This window comes from Choristoneura fumiferana, chromosome 8 (genome assembly GCF_025370935.1).
Source record: "Choristoneura fumiferana chromosome 8, NRCan_CFum_1, whole genome shotgun sequence".
NCBI classification, from domain to species: domain Eukaryota; kingdom Metazoa; phylum Arthropoda; class Insecta; order Lepidoptera; family Tortricidae; genus Choristoneura; species Choristoneura fumiferana.
In genome coordinates, this window is record NC_133479.1 from 13,109,570 (window position 1) to 13,129,170 (window position 19,601).

General features: G+C 34.7%; 1 protein-coding gene across 5 annotated transcripts in view; it reads right to left on the reverse strand.

Moving 5' to 3' along the window:
* The window catches only part of LOC141430561 (uncharacterized), a 109,325-nt gene that overhangs the window by 52,745 nt on the left and 36,979 nt on the right, over positions 1 to 19,601 (reverse strand). For all 5 annotated transcript variants that reach the window (XM_074091327.1, XM_074091324.1, XM_074091326.1 and 2 more), the window contains exons 2-3: positions 8,951 to 9,000; positions 6,403 to 6,917 (exon numbers count right to left, since the gene is read on the reverse strand). In XM_074091327.1, coding sequence (XP_073947428.1) covers positions 6,403 to 6,917; positions 8,951 to 9,000 — 565 coding nt within the window. The remainder of the gene's footprint in view (positions 1 to 6,402; positions 6,918 to 8,950; positions 9,001 to 19,601) is intronic.

The following is a 19,601-nucleotide window of genomic DNA, read 5'->3' on the forward strand; positions in this document are numbered from 1 at the left end:
ATTTATGAGAACACAATTTATTAAATAGAAGATAAGCAGACAATTAAAATTACGCCAAAGCGAAACTAATTACGCAAATTACGTTAAAATGTCATGGCTTTTGATGTTATTTGATTCGAATTCACGGTACAACAACACGGATTACATTGATATGAAACACAATCATTTCCTAAGATTCTCCAGTTTAAACAATTTTAGAAACAATTAAGAACACGAAACTACTAGTCTTGTCTATGTCCATTTAAAGTGAAGTTTTAAGCGATTTATTGTCCAATTGGACCATCTGTATGTCGTCCATCTGGATTGGACCGCCTCTGCATTTTTGTTTACCGCAATGGCTACATTTCTTACGACATCTGCGCGGTGTTAAAATTACGTAGTCACTTATATTTATTAGACGGTTTACTTTTTAAACCCGATATTTATGAACCATTTCTTGAGTAAGAGGGAGGGGAAATATCAATAGGTACCTACATAGATGCAGCATATGTTTTTGAAGATAAGTAATAGTTTTTATTGATACACGATCAGATTTTTTTTTAAATTGACAACTGCATTTTCCACGAGTAAGAAAATGCAATTTTTTTTTTAATAATTACGGGAAACAGTAAAAGGATAAAGTTGTGCCAATGTGCATAAAAAGTGTATAATGCAATCGTCTAGCCCCTAGAATCTAGCGCGACTCGCATTCCCTCATTCATTCATTTGCTATATTTTTACCCGACTGCGAAGAAGGAGGGTTATGTGTTTGACGCGTATGTATGTATGTATGTGTATTCCTATGTTCCCTCGTAACTACTCAACGGCTGAACCGATTTTTATAAATGATACGTCATTGAATTTGTCTTGATGACACAAGTGACACTGGATACATGAAATTCTTTAAAAATTAAAATGGCGGATTTTTGGTGCCAAATTGTAAGTTTTCAAAAAATGATTTTTATTGAAACGTATCGAGTGGGGTATCAAATGAAAACCAATAATTAGGCCATTCTAAATATATATTGGTTATAATAGGTTTAATGTACCATTTTCACAAAACTATTAAAAAAGTGTGAAATAAAACAATAAATTTAAAAAATCAAAAACCCGACTGCCTTAAAAAATACTAAAAAGAAGAAAACAAGTCTAGTGGGCTAGAACTTTTGTTAAGTAGCTAACTTAAATTTCAACAGTCGGGACCCATTTAAATCGGGTACGTATTGCAAGGTCTAAAATTAAAATAACTAACTTTAAATAACCTACGTTCAAAATCCCTAAAATCTAAATACCTAATAATTTTAAATACCTAAGCAACTAACACCTACCTACGAATTACCTAAGTTTAAAATACCTATTGTAGTAAATGTCTAATGTTTAAAATATCAACAGCAATGCCACCTAAGTTTTATACACCAAATACCAAATGGTCAAAATACCTAAAATGATGCACTTGCGAACTTCTACAATTAGAGTAGCGCGAGCTGTTACAAAAAAAAACCTAACATGGAAGGCTAAGGCGGGAGCTACGCTGCGCTTCGCTCCCGCCATAGCCTTCTGAACCTAAACTATCAGAGTCGCTTCTGCCCTGAAACGTCTTGCTCGCTCGCTTCGCTCGCTCCCTATCATCGAGACACCAGCTGGACTGTACCAAAGGGGAGCCCCAGGACTTAAAATAAATGCTATCGATGGGATTTCGTTATTACACCTACGTTTGGTACCGAGCGAGCGGAGCGAGCGAGGAAGACGTTTCAGAGCAGAAACGACTCTGATAGTTCAGGTTCAGAAGGCTAAGGCGCCTTAGCCTTCGATGTTAGGTTTTTTTGTAACAGCACAGAAAATGATAAATGTCAATCTACCGCCGCTTGAAAAAGTCGGAATGTTGTCATTTGAAAATAGCAGACTTTGGTGTAGGTAACGATGATTTCAGTATTTTGACGGCTAACATACCATTTGACATTTTAAGCATTCGATATTTTGAATGTAAGTGAAAAAATCATTAGGTATTTAGATTTTAGGGATTTTGAACGTAGGTTATTTAAAGTTAGTTATTTTAATTTTAGACCTTGCAATACGTACCCTTTAAATCGTGACGCTCAAAAAGTGAAAGTGCACGCAGTCGATGCTCAAGAATGACGGTAGACCAAGCATGCTCTACACAACTGAGCATTGATGTCTACCCGCACATATTCTTCAGTGTATCCGTGGTCATGATTACATGCAACTGCGTTAAAATATTGGCACAGTACAAAAAGGAGCAGTACATCGTCACAGTAAATATATCAGCTAACGCAGTATGGAAGCTACGAACAAATCGATCGAAACGAACACACACAGTTGTTGTTCTCAGTTGTTGTTTTTTTTATGATTATTACATTTAGATTTTAAAAGAGGCTATATTTAATAAGATAAGATAAGATAGATAAGATAATTTATTCAATATTTTCAGTACAAAATAACAATAGATACAATATTTTACTAAATTCTATGTAACACGTTTGCCTGCAGAATAGATTTTAATATCCAAAACAATGTAAATTGTTATGAAAATAAATTGAAGTGAATTGTATATTTAGCCGTTTTTAAAGCGCGCGTTTTTAGTGGTGAAAAATATAATTGATAATACGGAACTTTCAGAATAGTTGTTTTTAGCTATTCGACCGACCAAGATACAGCGTGAACTAACCCTTTCTGTTTCAATTTTACTAAAAATAAGTGGACAACCCTGACGCTCCATCGGAGCGCAGGTATTTATTTCAAAAAATATGCCTAGCTTCCATATTGCTTTAGCTTATATATTTATACTGTGACACCATCTTCATACAAACGGCCGAAACGCGAGTTATACCTACGCACCACGAATTGGTTACCTTCGTAGAAAGTTACTTTCGCATACTTAATGTAACTGCCAATATAATAAAGTGAGTATCCTTTAATATTACAACAGAAATGATGAAAGCAGTAACTAGTGGTAGTATTTTTATAAAGCGGGGACATCACTGTGACAAAGTCGACGAAGCCCCGCCGCGCGGGGCTTCTATTTCTAATCAGAGGGACATTAGGTAACTAACGAACCTATCCAGGTTAAAAGGAGGAGGATTGGCATGGCGAGCGATATCTCTGTTTATTACTGAGTGGAAGATCGCCTCATAAAACGGGCAATGTTATGAAAATAGAGCGCCACGCTCTTAGTCTTGCCCGTCTGGAGCGGGGAGGGGTTTCTTTGGGGTTTTGGATTTTATTCCCCTAGTAGAACCGTAAAAGGTGATTCCTGCTAGTTTACATTTTTAAACAATTTACGAGTATTTCATTACCTGTAAATATACTACTAAATACTTGTTTGTACGGGTACTAAAAGGTTGCTTTTTCCTATCAAATGTAAAAGCTTACCAGGATAAGAGCTTTTACTAAATGCTCGGCCACCATTTTCATTCCAGTTCATGCAGGAAGAATCTTTCTTAACGTCTATTTAATGTTAGTTCGCTTTGGCATGCACCGACGTGCTTTCGTTGCAGTTGATTTTAAAGATTTAGGTGCCCTCCTAATGTCACTGTGACAGTGGATCACTGTTGCGTGTACATACCTGCAACACTGAGGGTGTTGCGTTCAGGAACAGGGTCAGACACCGGTCCGGGCTCGAACCTACGATCCTTTGCACGATCCTTTTCATTGGTCAAGTTTATGTATAAAGAAAAACAAAATAAAAACAAGAGCCCCCTCAATCGTAAAAGCTGTACGAAAATCGCACATCCCGGAATCGCGCGCTAAATTAGCAAAGTTGCTTTAGAAAATTAATACAAGCTCGCTCGTGCCGTATAATTTAATTTGCTCGTGTTTAACAAAATCCCTGACGTGTGTGAGTCGCCTACTAATTTAGAAAGCTGTTTAGTGACAGCTAATTTTGCGACGGGGCGTTTACTTACACGCGAATGTTTGGTACAGTTTTGGTGGGGATTAGCGGTGCGTTTAGGGGCGACGCGGCGGGGAGGGGGACGAGACGCAGTTTATTTTGATGCGGTTATGGTTACACATTGTTAATTCAAATTATGAATAACTTGCTTTTGCCCGAGACTTCGTTTGCATAGAACCTGTTTATCACGATACTGCACTACCTGACCTTATGTACTAAATTTAGTTACTAGTAGTAGTTATCTAAGTTTGTTATCTGATTAAGATTTTTGGGATGGTTGATGTTAATTTACGGGAATTCTGGGAAGAATAAAAACAGATTAATAGGTTTTGGTGCCGACCGTTGCAGTCGGTGATGGCACTGATGTAATCAGTGGGTGATGGCGAAAAAAAAGGGCTTTTATTTTCCATGAGACAATCCTTATTATACTAGTTTACAGCGCCCTCTTTCGACTGTTTAGAGAACTAATTGATAAAATACAATCATTTTGGTAGATCTTCTAGATCTTAAGGGAAAGTAGTGCCATCAGGTTGGACTGCACTGCTGATGGCACTGCTTATGTAAATAGTTAAATTAATAAATTTAACACACGCACGCACGGACGTAACTAGAAAGAGAGGAGGAGGGAAGCGAGTTTTGGGTTAAAAAATTATTAACAATTTACTGACCATATTTTTTTGTTATTGCACTTGATCTAAGCGAATATAGCAGAACCGACGGCGGGAAGCGATTTTGTTTTATACTGTATAAAAAATAAAGATAAAGAAGATCATAAATAGTTTCTGCCAGCTATGTAAATCCTTAGCCAAGCAACCCCAATTACCGGACAGTATCAACTTAATGGCTCACTCAAGAACTAGTCTCTGTGCTTCATTAATTCTCTTAATAAGTAAGCGTGAGTTAAATAGGCGTAATACGCATGTAGCTGCTGCTGCTGCTATATGTATCAACATACATAATAAATGTGCGTTTCATAGCCTCTATCAGTTACTAAGGTCTCTAGAAAATTGCTTCAACAACTTTCAATTTTCTATTCATTGAGGTAGTTTACGCAAAGTAGTTAATGATAGAAGATGCTGATGCGTGTTTCTACATGCGTTAAAATACGATAGACAATAACTATATTTAACATGTGTGCAACGGTTTGTTTTGGTATCAGTTATGAACGGTACAAATGTTGACGTTATTATAGTGGTGTGATTTTACAGGTAGTAGGACCTTGTGCATGGTCCGCCCGGATTGCTACCACCATCTTGCTCGCTAATCCTGCCGTGAAGCAGCAGTGCTTGCACTGTTGTGTTTCGGCGTGGAGAGTACAGCCGGTGAAATTACTGGCACTTGAGGTATCCTTAGGCCTCTAGGTTGGCAACGCATCTGCAATCCCCCTGGTATTGCTGGTGTCTATGGGCGGTGGTGATCTTTTACCATCAGGAGACCCACTTGCTCGTTTACCATCCAGTCGAATAAAAAAAAGATGACAGTGTACTGCATTAATATCCGTCACAGAGGAGCGTGGAATAATATCTGGCTAGTCTTACTGGCCCTAGAAACAGTGTTATATCACTTCGTAATGTCTGCGTAATGCGTACATTGTATCTGACATTACTGGCATACACTGAAAAAAAAAAAAAAAGATTTGCTAACAGTAACAAAAAAAATGTTGCTTGTAACATAACTTGAGTGACTACAAAACTAAGCTCTACTAGTAGCTAAAAGTTAGGTCGATGTCTTAGAAAATCAGTTTTGCAATGTTAGCTTAATTTTGGTTCCTAATTATTAAATTTAGCTACCCTTTTTTTAAGTGTACGTTTCCCATAATTTTGTTTCTAATAATTTCATTTGTCTAGTTTACTTTTACTTATTTACTTATGTAGTTGAAATTGTCTTGAACATTTAAAAGCAAATCTTTTGTCAGTGCAAGCAGTTCCTTCTAATTTCCTTCAAATATAAATACAAAAACTTTATTGTCAGACTATGGGTCATACAACATCTTCTCATGTCGCAACAATTACAAAACGTCTATATTTTTTCTTCATTCGATCTATCTACGACACATACGACTTTTCTCATCCTATCGCTCTACTTTTCCTTTTCTGATTTTTGTATTATATCGTCGTGTCATAACAAAAAGCCCAGCTTTCTACCCCTCCTACCCTTCATCATTCTAACATTTATTTATCTTTTCACCAAGTCTTTCTAGGAACCTCTCATTAGTCACTTATCAGTCTCTTTATCCAGTTCGTTTCCTCCATTTTTCGCCAATACATTTCAAATGCTTCCAGTCTTTAGCCATTTGCGTCACCGTGCACATATTAGTCCTCCACATCGATTTCGATGACGGCACCCTGACAATATTTATTGTATAAAATTTTATAAAATGTACTATATAACAGAAGAAGCTTATTTTCTAGCGTGAGCTGTAATATACCTCGCTAGACCGAACTTACTCTTGGAAACTCTATCGCATATTGAAACAATGAAAATATTTCAACGTAAAAAAAAAATAGACTTACCTTAAGAACTCCTGTTTCCTCTGAGTAACCTAAATGTAGCGTGAGTTTATCATCGAATTTAATTTCTTTCATAGCTTCCGTAAAATTCATAGGTGGATCTAGTGCAATGCAATCCAAGGAAGCAGACGCCTGTTTGTTCGTCACGTGTATCAGCAGTTTCATAATTTTATTTTCCTCTACCGGTGTTACTGTAAAACTTAGCACACCGTCGTTCGGGAAACTGTCGCTTTCTAAAAGAACTCTGATTATGTCAACATCAGCAGGCAAAAATGATAATCCCAATTTTATATTGCCAGACTCATCTGATATGGAAAAGACACTGGATTTGCGGAATGATTCTAACTGGAATACGAGCTTTATTATAAAAGGGTAAGCAAGCACGGAACTGTTAAAGCTGAATTTTGAAAGTGGTATGTCAACTGGCTTTTTTATTTTATATGTATAGTCGCCGATGTTTTCCATGTCGTCGGCGTCTTTGATTTCGAAGAAGGAGTCCATCATTAAGTCGAAATCAACTGAAATAAAAAAAAGATTATAAGTTTTGTAAAAAGATGTTACTCTTAGAAGCATATTTGTTATAAAATGCATGATGATATCAATTTGGTTAAACCTTTTCATTTACTGTTTCACGAGTAACAACATAAATTTTGATGACCTACTAATTATTAAAGCACAAGAACTGTGAAAAAAGAACGCTTTGTAAGATATTCAGGCTATTTTAATGCATAAACATCTCCATTAACACGAAATGCTTATCTATAGCTATTTGTCAAAGTGGAGGCAAACAAATTGCTGAATTTTAGTAGGCCCTTTCAACTTCGAAGCTTCCTTCAGACGCGTAAATAATACAACATTTTATACGTTTACGTTCCACTAAGGAAGTTGCCCTATACAATATAATTATATACTTACGAGTACCTTAAAACAGTACAGTCAAGTGCAAAAATATTGACACGGCTAAAGTTACAAAAATATGTACATGCACTTAACATTAAGGTCGTGTATACATATTTATGTAACATTGGCCGTGTCGATATCTTTGCACTTGACTTGTACATTATATATATGCGAATATCTAACAATGTCATTTTTTGTAATAAAATAATAACTTCCTAAAGGTTTTCAGCACATCTGAAGGTGAAATTGTAACCCCTATTAAGACTGCTTCGTTGAATATCTGTGTACAATGGAGGGTATAAATATCTATACCTACAGAGAAATACCAATTCAGGTATTTTTTGCTAATAATTGTTATGCACAGAACTCTAGACTCGTATTTGGTCGTTTTTTTTTCTTTTAATAAAACAAGGCTGGATTTAGGTAAAAATTCAATTTTCTGTTATGATAAATTAAACTTTACTATTTCTCGAATAGCCAATAAAAAACCTTTGGAGATAATTATTTTGTTTATTATATCCGGTCTATCCAAAACAATTTGAAGTAGCAGCAAACGTTTTCAATGACACATTACTGAACCAACCCTAAAATTATCAAGTTTGAAACTTATAATAAAGTTTGTAGCCCAATAAATCTCGTAGTTTGTAACAGATTTCAACATAACTTAAAATATGCAGAATCTGGGTCAAAGTTTGGACCATTAGACAGTTATTTAATTTATGAAAATTTAAAGTAATATGCATTTACGCTTACTAATTATGATCGCGCTGAATTTTTAAATAGAAAGGGTTTTGGGTAAGCGTTTGTTTTTAAGAGTACAATGCATATGACAGTAAATTTAAACGCAGCGATGCTAGAGCGAAGCGATACCAATATAATCTATTATAACACTGGTCAAATCTACAAATTTCAAGACTGATCTTATTGAACGGACCAAATAAATTATTTACTTTCGGTATTTTTTATTTTTATTTCGATAAAGTTGAGTATTTGTACAATTGACCTAGGACGGTTAATAAAGATAACATAACTAATAGATATTATTGCAAAAGAAGTCTTTCTTCTATGAAATAAGGAAGGAACCCAATATAAAATAAGTCACAAAATGACTTGTTCTGAACGCCTACTAAAAACGGAACTTATTAACCCAACTATGCTACGACAACTACCTTGTTAAAAATATAGTATATTGAGTATGTAAATGAATAGTTTGAGTACTAAATAAATGACGGTTTGCCTAAACTTAAACTAGCTTATTAAAGAAAATCCAAAAATAGAAATAATTGCTTTTAGTGGTTCGAACGAAGCACGAAGACGCGCCCTTATTAGTAGCAGCTGTTTCAGCTTATCTTGATCGACTTGTAATGGCAACGGTCACGGTACATTTTTATTGCAAATCAAGCAAAAAAAGGCTGTTTATGTTCCTAAACAGCCTTTTAAAATTGCTACCTTGAAAAACTATGTCACGAAAAATATTGAACTAAGGGGCTGCTGCACCATCCATTGATTAGTGTTAACTGACGGTTTAATGTGATGCCGTCTCCGTCTATTCGAACAAAATAAATAGAGACGGCATCACATTTAACCGTCAGATAACACTACTCAATGGATGGTGAAACAGCCCCTCAATTTGATAAAAGGTTGCGCTTACCTGTCAGTTCACCGGATACTGTAGCCAGTAGAGAACAAATACTTATATACCTGAAAAGAAAAGAACTAAAGTAAATCATTGTATGTAATATCAATTGAAAAATACAATGATTTGTATGAATTCCCATGGTATTTAAGAAAAATACATCGTGTTCTTCGTTATCGCTGTAAGAGGAAAACCCGCCCAAATTTTCACGTTTAGACTTGTGTTTTGTGGTTGAGACACACAAAACACATACATGCACATATATACGTATACACAGATATTATTATGTGCGCACACACTCTTGATAACTTTCGCATGTTTAATAATATTCGTAAGAACATTTACATGAGAGCTCATTTGAGTCACATAATTTTTAACCCCCAACGCAAAAAGATGATGTTATAAGTTTGACCGCTATGTGTGTCTGTATGTCTGTCTGTCTGTCTGTGGGACCGTAGCTCAAACGGGTGGATCGATTTGAATGCGGTTTTTAGGGTTCCGAAGCCAAAATGGCAAAAACAGAACCCTTATAGTTTCGCCATGTCTGTCTGTCTGTCTGTCCGTCCGTCCGCGGCTTTGCTCATGGACTATCAATGCTAGAAAGCTGTTATTTTGCACGAATATATATGTAAACTATGCCGACAAAATGATATAATAAAAAAATTCTAAAAAATATATTTTTAGGGTACCTCCCATAGACGTAAAGTAGGGGTTATTTTTTTTTTGTCATCCAACCCTATAGTGTGGGATATCGTTAGATAGATGTTTTAAAACCATTAGGGGGTTGCTAAAACGATTTTTCGATTCAGTGATTTTTTTGCGAAATATTCAACTTTAAAGTGCAAATTTTTATTAAAATCGAGCCTCTCCCTCTAAAATCTAAACCGGTGGATGGAAAATATTGAAAAAATTCTGGATGGTAGTACGTATATCAAACTTGAAAGGAAAACTATAAAGGCTAAATTTGCTTAAGAATTATTACTAGTTTAAGAGTAAATAGCAGCCTAAAGTATAAAATATACCTAAACTTGGAAGATTCCGTATAAAATACGAAATCCTTAGAAAAATATTACTTAATTTTTCGTAATGGCTACGGAACCCTATTTTGGGCATATCCAACACGCTCTTGGCCGGTTTTTTAATTTGAAGTCAGGTTTTCTAGCGATGGTTCTTAGACAAGTTTCATCAAAATTGGTTCAGCCGTTTTTGAGATATTGAACTTAGAAGTGACAAAGTCGGGGTTTCCAACTTTTTGTTGGATTCCATAGTATTGGAGGAGAGATTGGATATCAATGGCATAGATTGGAGGTCAATGGAGTTTATGCTTAACTGGGGCTATAAAAATCAGCTTAATCAGCAATGTAGTTTGCAAATCATAGATATTGTTTTGAAATAGTACATTTTGTCTTAAAGGCGGTAAATAAGGAATTACGAACGAGAGTCTATTAGAAGCCCGAAGTCGAAGACTGAGGGCTTTAATGAGTCGATGTTCGTAATTCTAGTACCGCCCGTGCGACATATAATGTTTTTCATCACATTTGCAAGTAAAATTTTATATTTGTAAAAGAAAAATATAATTCTTCCAAATATTGGCGATACTTTAGGCTGTGCTCTTGGCAACGTTGCCCTCTACCTCCCCCTCCCTCGGCATGCACCGCAACGTGCGTGTGCATGTGGTCCATGTAGTGCTGCAGCAGCGCACGCAGCACCATCAGTACGGGCACAGACTCATTTACCGACCTTGGGCTTCATGACAAGAAAATGTGTACGCGCAATGACTCATTTACCGACCACGGGTTTCATGACAAGCACATTATGGTCGAGGGTTTTATTTGGGGGGTTGCAACTAAGGTAGCCTGCATGTTACGATACTGTTTACGAGCAAGTGTGATGAAAAATGTCTTTCTGCCAAGTTTTTGCGGCGCATTCTTCTTGGAAATGATGGTCTTCTTGGAAATGGGTTGTTTAAAAAAGTGCTATGTAAAATGGCACTTTGCGGCCTACCTGCTTGCACAATATACTTTTTGAGTTTTTGTTTTGATTTTGATAACAATGAGAAACAGTTAACCTCCCCGTCTCAATAGGAGCCAGAGCAAATCAATATAAAGCACTGACTGCATAGTCCATGTTCCTCCTCTCATATCTCCTTTCAGGCAAGACTAATGTGTTTCCAATATCCTTTATACTTTAAAAGTGCATTGAGATTTCTATAGCGGATGCGTTATTTTATGAAGATTTTATTTACCGGTACGGTTGTTATTGTTTACGTGACCTGGAAAACGATCATAAATACATTTATTTATGGTTATTGGAAGGCTTTGATGGGCGGTGTTACTGGCTGTATATATTGCTTCCATTTCAAAGTAAGTTTAATTACTTTGCAACCTTTGCTAGTTCGTAAAAAACAAGAAGTACTTACTCGCCAATAATCAAAATAATGTCCAAAAAAAAGTTCCTTCGTAACAATCTATACCTGGTGTTTTTTTTTTAATTTTCATCAGTTAAGCTCTGAAAGTAGGTTGCATTTAACTTGAAATCCGTGTTGTAAATTCGATTTACATCTTTAGGGATATAAGTAAATTTAAAAATCGAATGGTGCTCCTTTGTATTCACGTACTGGTAAAAAATGAGATTGTAATGCCGAATACTTACCTCCAAACCTCCATGCTGGCATAATGCTTCTGCCCAGGCCAGTGCTGGCTGAATGTGCCAAAGCCAAAGAGCGCGAGCCATTAAAAAAAAAGCAAAAGACGGTTTGGCGCGATAAATTTTCTTCCGCTCTGTTACAAATTGCGTATACATGTATAACGGTTTTTCTTTATTTCCTCGCATTTGTGATGAAAAGTGGAGTAGTTTGTGGTAGAGTAGAGTGATCAATTACACCCGCGAACTATCGGCATCCTCGCTCGCTTTGCTCGCTCGTGCGCCTAAATATCTTGGGTGTAATTGATCACTTACAACCCTTGTTTATCAATCTACTATTATTCAAAATATTTCGCCTATTTTTTTTTTCCTATTTTTCTATTGATTAAAAACGAGTGTTTCTAGAAAGGAAAACACATGAAATTATACAAACTTGCAATGCAACAGCCGACAAAAACGAGTTCTGCATTTGCCGACAGCGGGTTATTATCGTACGCTCGTACAAGGTGTCGCTTGACACTTTAATGGTGGATAATGTACTTAATTTAGCTTTTACAAGACCGCGTTGAAGAGCAATTTGTTATGTTGATTAATTTTGTAGAAGACATAATTTGTTTTTTTACTTGATTACTAAGTTAGATAATAGATACCTACCGATGAAAATAAGATTTAAAAAAACGGGTGTGCCGGATGTACCTATCTAATTGGCTAAAGTATATGCAGCTAGTATGATATGAACTGAACTAGTCTATCCCCAACCATCAGAAAAATGTAATCGCTTGCTTATTCCAAAACTCAGGTTAAGCCAGATTTGTCGGCTTATTTTTTTTCCAACATATGAAGCTGTTTTTTAAAAAAAAGAGTTTATTTAGCAAAGGACACTTGTTCCAGTTCATGCGATTTATCTATCAGACTCCAAACTAGGCTGAGCCTGTATCTTGGTAGCCTGCGTGTGTGATTAACAAAATTAGCTGAAGTGTGACAGAAATTATTGTTACAAACTAAATATTAAAAAACAACGAATTTGCCATTACAGCGTGTTTATGTTTGTGTGCGTGCGTGTGCGTGTGTTTGTGTATGTGTGTGAAGGGTGAGGACTTGAGTTGTAAAGAGGTAATTTTAATATTATCACAGAATTGACTTTACCTTTGTTGAAAGTAAAAGTTCATACGTTAAAGATGTATAAAGCAATATCAATCCTCAGATTTTAAATCCAAAATGACAGAGTCTGCGCGCTAAGTCATATTTTTGCAATCTCAAGAATACTTTCTGCGATAGTATGTCAGTGTTTTACCGACTTAAAAGTTCAAAGAAATCCTTCCATTTTTATAATATTTATTCAAAGTTAATTGTATGTGTTGTTCAAAATAAATAAATAAATCTTCCTAAACTGGACTATGTTGCCACAATAGATCTAATAATACATGTGACAAACGTACAGGGTGTTGTAGAATAGCGCACAATTAAAGAACAAATAGAGCGAGCGTCACTGCGCGGACCGAGATTTGCATCCTCAAAGTAAGACAATAAACTACGAAAGCTCCATTTAATAAGTAATTTTAAAACCAACTAGACTTTAGTTTTAAAAGAATCTCAATGTTGTTATAGAATAAATGATTTTAACAAAAAAAAATAGGGATTTAATCATGAGCTATTTAAAATTACATCGAGTCGACTTCGTCGTCGACGTCGACCACGGTCGCTGTAATAATATTACCATTATTATTATGATCCAAGCGTGGAGGTAATTTTAAATAGTTCATGATTAAGTCCCGAAAAATATTCGTTATGATATGAGTACTCATGAGTGAGAATTCTGGACGTTTGAAACATTATGTTGCATTTTTTAGATTAATTAACTATTCCACCATCTTTTATCAATGATTGATACGCCACTGACGTATATTAATCAATTATTTTTCAACATTACTACAGTAAATAAAATTATTCATTGGTAACTAAGTAATTTTAAAAAGCTGACAAAACCGCCGCCCGAAAAATAAAAAATCCAAAGAGCGGATGTCTCTGTCTTTCATTCATCCACGTCGCACAAAGTCGGGCGACAGTACTCCACGAAATGCTGACAGTGGAAAACTATTCTAGGTCGCGAATAAAACTGACCCAGTTACAAATGATCTGGCAACGTTGCCACTTGGGAAACGGGAAAAGCATCGCAACTACAAAAGCTATTGTTTAATTTTTTTGCATTAATTGGCTTAGTAAAGTTGACAATACAATACAATATAATACAAAGACTCTTTATTGTACACCAGACAAAGTAAGCGACATAGTGAGTGACTATATTCTTTGAAAACAATGCTCAAAATTGCGATGCTTTGCAACTCCAAACACTCGCTCTAACCATATACTTATTTTTAATAATACTTATTTAACAACATATTATTATACTCGTATGTATTAACATTGAATAATTATTAACGATGCCAAGTGGATAAGTGGTAATTTGAATTTGTTTTAAATGTGTAATTATAATTTAAATTATTTAGAGTGATAATTGTGAATTATTTTTTTATTAAACTAACAAATTGTTGGATACCTTGTATCTACTCTTTTTGAATTTCTAATTAAAATAAAAAAAATCTAAAACTATACACGAAACCTAATGCTGAACTTTCGGAATATTTATGTAAATTAAATGCTTTAAATAATTGCTTCATCATCTCGGTCTATACAAGCCCCACTGTTGAGTACACAACATTTAATTGCATCACGGGGATGTACAGGTTTCCATACAATGTTTTCCTTCACCGTAAAGCTCGTAGTAAATTTAAAACTTATTGCATATGAATTTTTCAGAGGTACGGGCCCCAATATGAACCCACGATTTTAAACACGGCCTAAGATTATTGTTTATGCTGAATAAATTTAAATATTTTTAAAAGTTGGTTAGGTCTGTAGTCTTAAAAAACATTAATCAATCAAATGAAGATTTTATCGAATAACCTTCAAACTTCAGACACTAACCTTGACCGCGAAACAAACTAAGTTTATATTAACTAGTTCTTTGTAATAAGGAAACAGTTTAATGTAGGTGTTCCGGCAGCTGCCAATCTTAGATGATATTAGCACGATGAAATTCAATGCTGTAGCCTCATAGCTCATTTATGATCACAGAAAGTTAGTTAGAAATACAGGACGTCTAAAAACTAATCGAAAATGTCATCAAATTCTACAGCCTATTAAATTGAGGCGGTTAAAGCGCTCGAATACGGTATTTGACAACTCCTGAATTTGCCATGTCTTATTTATTATTATGAAAAAATAGATTTACAGACAGTGTTTAGCGAAGAGAAAACTTAAATCGGTTGAAAATTGGATGAATAGTGATTTTTTGAAAAATCTATATCATGTCGCTTTCTCAAAGGCTTTTCTCTATGCAGCAAGTGTGACGTCACATGCAAGTATGTCTTTCTCTGTCTAATCTTGAATTTCAAACCTTTATAACTTTGTTATTATTGTGAAAGATAGCTTAAAAATTGTTTATTTTTTCCATAACAGGTAAAGTGGTGTTTTAATTTATAAAACATATAAAAAATAGTCAAATACCGTTTTTATGACCCCCCTGTATCACCTAACAGCTGTATGTGCCCAAACCTTCTTTAACGTCAGCGACATTTCACAAAACTGCTGTTTACTTTCGGCTACAAATCAAAAGGCGCTAATCATTTCAACTCGCTAATAGACAAACAATGTTGTAAGCTTCAATCGTTTCGACAACGTTTAGTGCAGTTATCGTAAAAGTCAGAGCTACTTAGATGCCTAAAATTATTATGAACATGACTGTATTGTCAATCGCGTTCAGATATTTTTGAGCTCATAGATATAGACAGTTCTGATGAACATAACGTTTTTACAACAATATTGGCTAGTTTCGTTGATAGGAAACATGTTTGTTGCATAAAGATGGATCTATCTGGATGTTATAGTCGTGAAGCACGGACGAGCTTTGCGTCCTAATAACAAAAGAAATATTGTTATCTTCTAAACATACAATAATAATTTCAAGACACAGGTCTATTAAAAATCGGCCAAGTGCGAGCTGGACTCGCTCATAAAGGGTTCCGTAGCAGCAAATAAAATAACTATCAATTTGGCTACTAAATGTCGCCACAAGCCAGTGTCACCGTAAAAATTCTGTGGAAAAGTGCAGTTACAGTGCTAAATAGCGTAATCCATATAGCAACGACACGTCTTAATTTGTAATCCTTTATTTAGATTTAGCCGTCCCCTATTTATTTACTATTAATAATCATTAAACTGTCAACTCGATCACTTGCTTACGGTTAAAATTATCATTAATGATTTGTTGATCAATGAAGCCCCGTAACTATTTTAAAACCTAAACCAGTTGCGTATTGAGTTATTTCTACCAAAGAAACCCACTCAAACAGCTTTGAGGTTTCCGAACAACATTTACCTTACAATATTGATTCTATTTTAGAACGGGTATCGATTTTTAATGTTAAACTTAATAAAGATGACCTTTTTGAATTTTTTATGACTTCTTGAGCTGGAATTTGTCATACCACATCATTTGCTTCTTTTTCAATTATCATTCGAAATACTCGACTACAATTTTATAGTTGTCAATGGGGTTTTGTACGCCATTTATTGTTTGCTTGAATTCTTTGACTTCTGTTTGTACAGTCAACAACAAAGATATGTTTACAGCCAAAGTGCAAAAAATATGTATACACGACCTTAACGTTTAGGCAATCAATAAAGTCCTGTATACATATTTTGGCACTTTGGGTGTATTCATGTCTTTGTTGCTGACTATACGTAAAGAATAAGAATAAAATAATTTATTTGAAATATAAACACATTACATTGATGGTTTATCGGCAGCCTCCGCACTAGACTCTGGGCCTGTATCGCGGAGACCAGAGAAAATTAACAATTAAAACAGTCAATCAATTAATACTACTTTCACATTTTTAGCTGATGGAGGTAAAAAATAATCTGTTTTTATTCATTTGATTTTTCTTCAACAATTTAACACTATGATAAAATTCACATAAAATATTATTTTCAGGTTAACAATTGGCATAGAATACAATTTGATGCCCCTTTTAACAAAAAATAAAATAAAAAAATAATAATTAAAAAAATATATATACCTCGTTGATTTTCTTGCCGGATTCTTCTCAACAGAGGTTTTTCCGAACCGGTGGTAGATTTTTCTTGACATTCATAAGTGCTTGTTTTAGCCTAAATTGAATAAGATATTTTGACTTTGACTTGACTTTGTGGCATTTAATTATCCAGCCAGCTACTATATTGAGTATGTAGGTAGAGCCTAAAAACGAAACTTAAGTTTTGAATCTAGATAGTGTTAGATTCAATTACCATTGGCAAAAATAACATTGAACGTTCAACATTAAGTCACACATTTGATAGTTAAAGTGCATATTTATTTGCAGAACCTCATGGTTGCTAATATCAGATCTGAATTAAGTCTAACCTGATTTCGAAAATGTATAGTGACATTTTATCGTATTTTAAGTTTCAATACTACTCAGTAGGACATAGACATCACTTTAGCGTTAAATTGCTCTTCACGACTTTAGTTTATTGTAAATATGAAATCACATTATATATCGGCAGCCGATCGTAAAATTCGCCAAATCGCGAAATTCCTAGGCATATCGTGAAATGGCGTCATTTCATGAATTGGCTAAGGGACATCCGCCATATTGTTTAAATCTCAACGTTTAACGATTTGCATAGTGACGTTTAGGCAAATCATGAAATTATAAAGATAAACTATAGAGCTAGGAATATCGACGAATGCGTTGCTCTAATCGATCTTCCGTATTGTTTCTCAGGCACATCGTGATATGCCTGGCCAAATTTTAGTCATATCATGAAATGGCGCCATTTCATGATATGCCTAGGAATTTCGTGATCTGGCGGATTTTACGATCGGCTGCCGACATATACATGACCATCGCCATCCCTATCTTATGTACATTTGTTTAATTTTCCATATTGTTCTAAGCCGCATTCTTGCCATTAGGATTTATGAGATTACAAACCCGAGTATTTCATATTAATTTTAACTTAATAACTCTACGCATTCCCATGAACAACCATTATTAATAAAAAAGAAAACGGACAACAAAGTGATCCGATAAAGTTTTTCTTTTGTGTTTTAAGTTACGAAATTTGAAATACAATTAAAAATATACCTTTCGTAGTTATGTTTCTTGAAATTGCCCCTATATTTTGTTTTGAAAAAAATACTTTCTGCCAAGTTTATTGCGGTGTATTTTTCTTCGTAATGATGGTCGTTCCGAAAACGCTAGTAGTAGGTATAAAATAAAAATGACATGTAAAAGAGCCTTTTGTAGCCTACTTACAGAATGAACGTTTCCATTTTGATTGCAATAAACATAAAATTAATTTAAACATGAGCAATCGCTTGGACTTGATCGTTGGATCCAGTGTGCCAAACCCTTAGAACTTCTAAGTTAGGAACTCATACCGCCCACTTCCTTACCCGAGCGCAGTATCTGCGAATTGTCGTTACCCCAGTTTCCCCGGCATCTGGTCTCCTATTTAGAATAAAGATTATACTATCTAGAATCTAAATACGAGAGCAATAAATAACCCTTTCCGCCAGCTATTTGTTTGTACAGAGTTTAAACAAATTCAGCAAAACAGGAACACGGATTCGCTTTCAGGCAATGATAGATTTTTTATTCGTTTTCTCGTGGTATTAGATATTTTTATTTGTGTTTTAAAATTTTAAATCAAAGACGCGTAAAGTCTTCCACTGAAAAACGTGATGAATTTTATACTAGTGAGGTGATTGTGAAATTGTTCACGGATTTCCCGTTCTATTATTATTTTCATTTTTGTGACAGTAAATGATAATTTAATTCGTTTCACGAACAAGTGGCTTCAATCCCGGCCCCAGCCTTATTTCTCTTATTTTTTTTTGTGTTCCTGTCGCAGTAGGTACAAATTGAACAGACATTATTAATTTTGATTATTCTATGACAAATGCGACTAAAGGCTGACCAGGAATATAAAAAACCTGACGCGAGGGCAGCACTAATACGTTTTATATTGCAACATACTATAAGATACCTACCAGACATGTTGACAACGGTGTCGGTGATGTTATTTAAAGGAATATTTTCTAATCCCTCAGAGTTTTTCTATGACAAATACTTTTATATGAATTGTTTTCCTTCCAAGGCTATTGATAATCTTCGGCATTTTAACGCACAAAAACACAAAATAACACTTTAAAATACAACGAGCAAACAACGTAAAACTTTGACTGCAATATACAGATGACATTTGAATTTAGTGTTAAAAGTGCAAGAAATTAGTTCTATTGGTTTTCCGCAATATGGCGGGGTTTTTTTATAATTCTGGTCAGCCTTTAACAACAAAAAGGTACCCAGATTAATGTTAATGGATGACGCTACCGTTAAGTTTAAAACTGTCACATCAATTAAATACTTTGCAACAAACACGGCTAACTAAATCCTTCCAAATGTATTTACCTAACACATAAATGTTCGTCAGACCTCATACGAATGTGTAATTTAATTTACATGAAAGCAATTTCATGTTCGAGTAAAATATCAACAGGAGAGAATTCTCATTTGCATTACGCACTACCATGTCTAGATAGGTGTGTTTTGACAATGTGTTACCTAGAGCTATTTGGGATTATCATCTACACGTTTCTATTGTATTCCTCGAAGATACTAGCAACCTTATCTCATTATTGATTTATATTATAACTTTATTTTCATTTATTTTTATTCACACGAAATCTTTCATCGCTTTGACATAAGTTTGATTTTATGCCTGCTCCAAGGGACACTTGACTTGAGAATTTGATATTTACTCTAACTTGATACTGCCACGTATTTACGTTATTGTAAACTATTTTAGTAAATAAAAGAAAAAAAAACCTTTTAAAAAACATGCTTTTATTAGAAAAAATAAATGAACTAAAAAGGAAAAATAAATTTAAGTA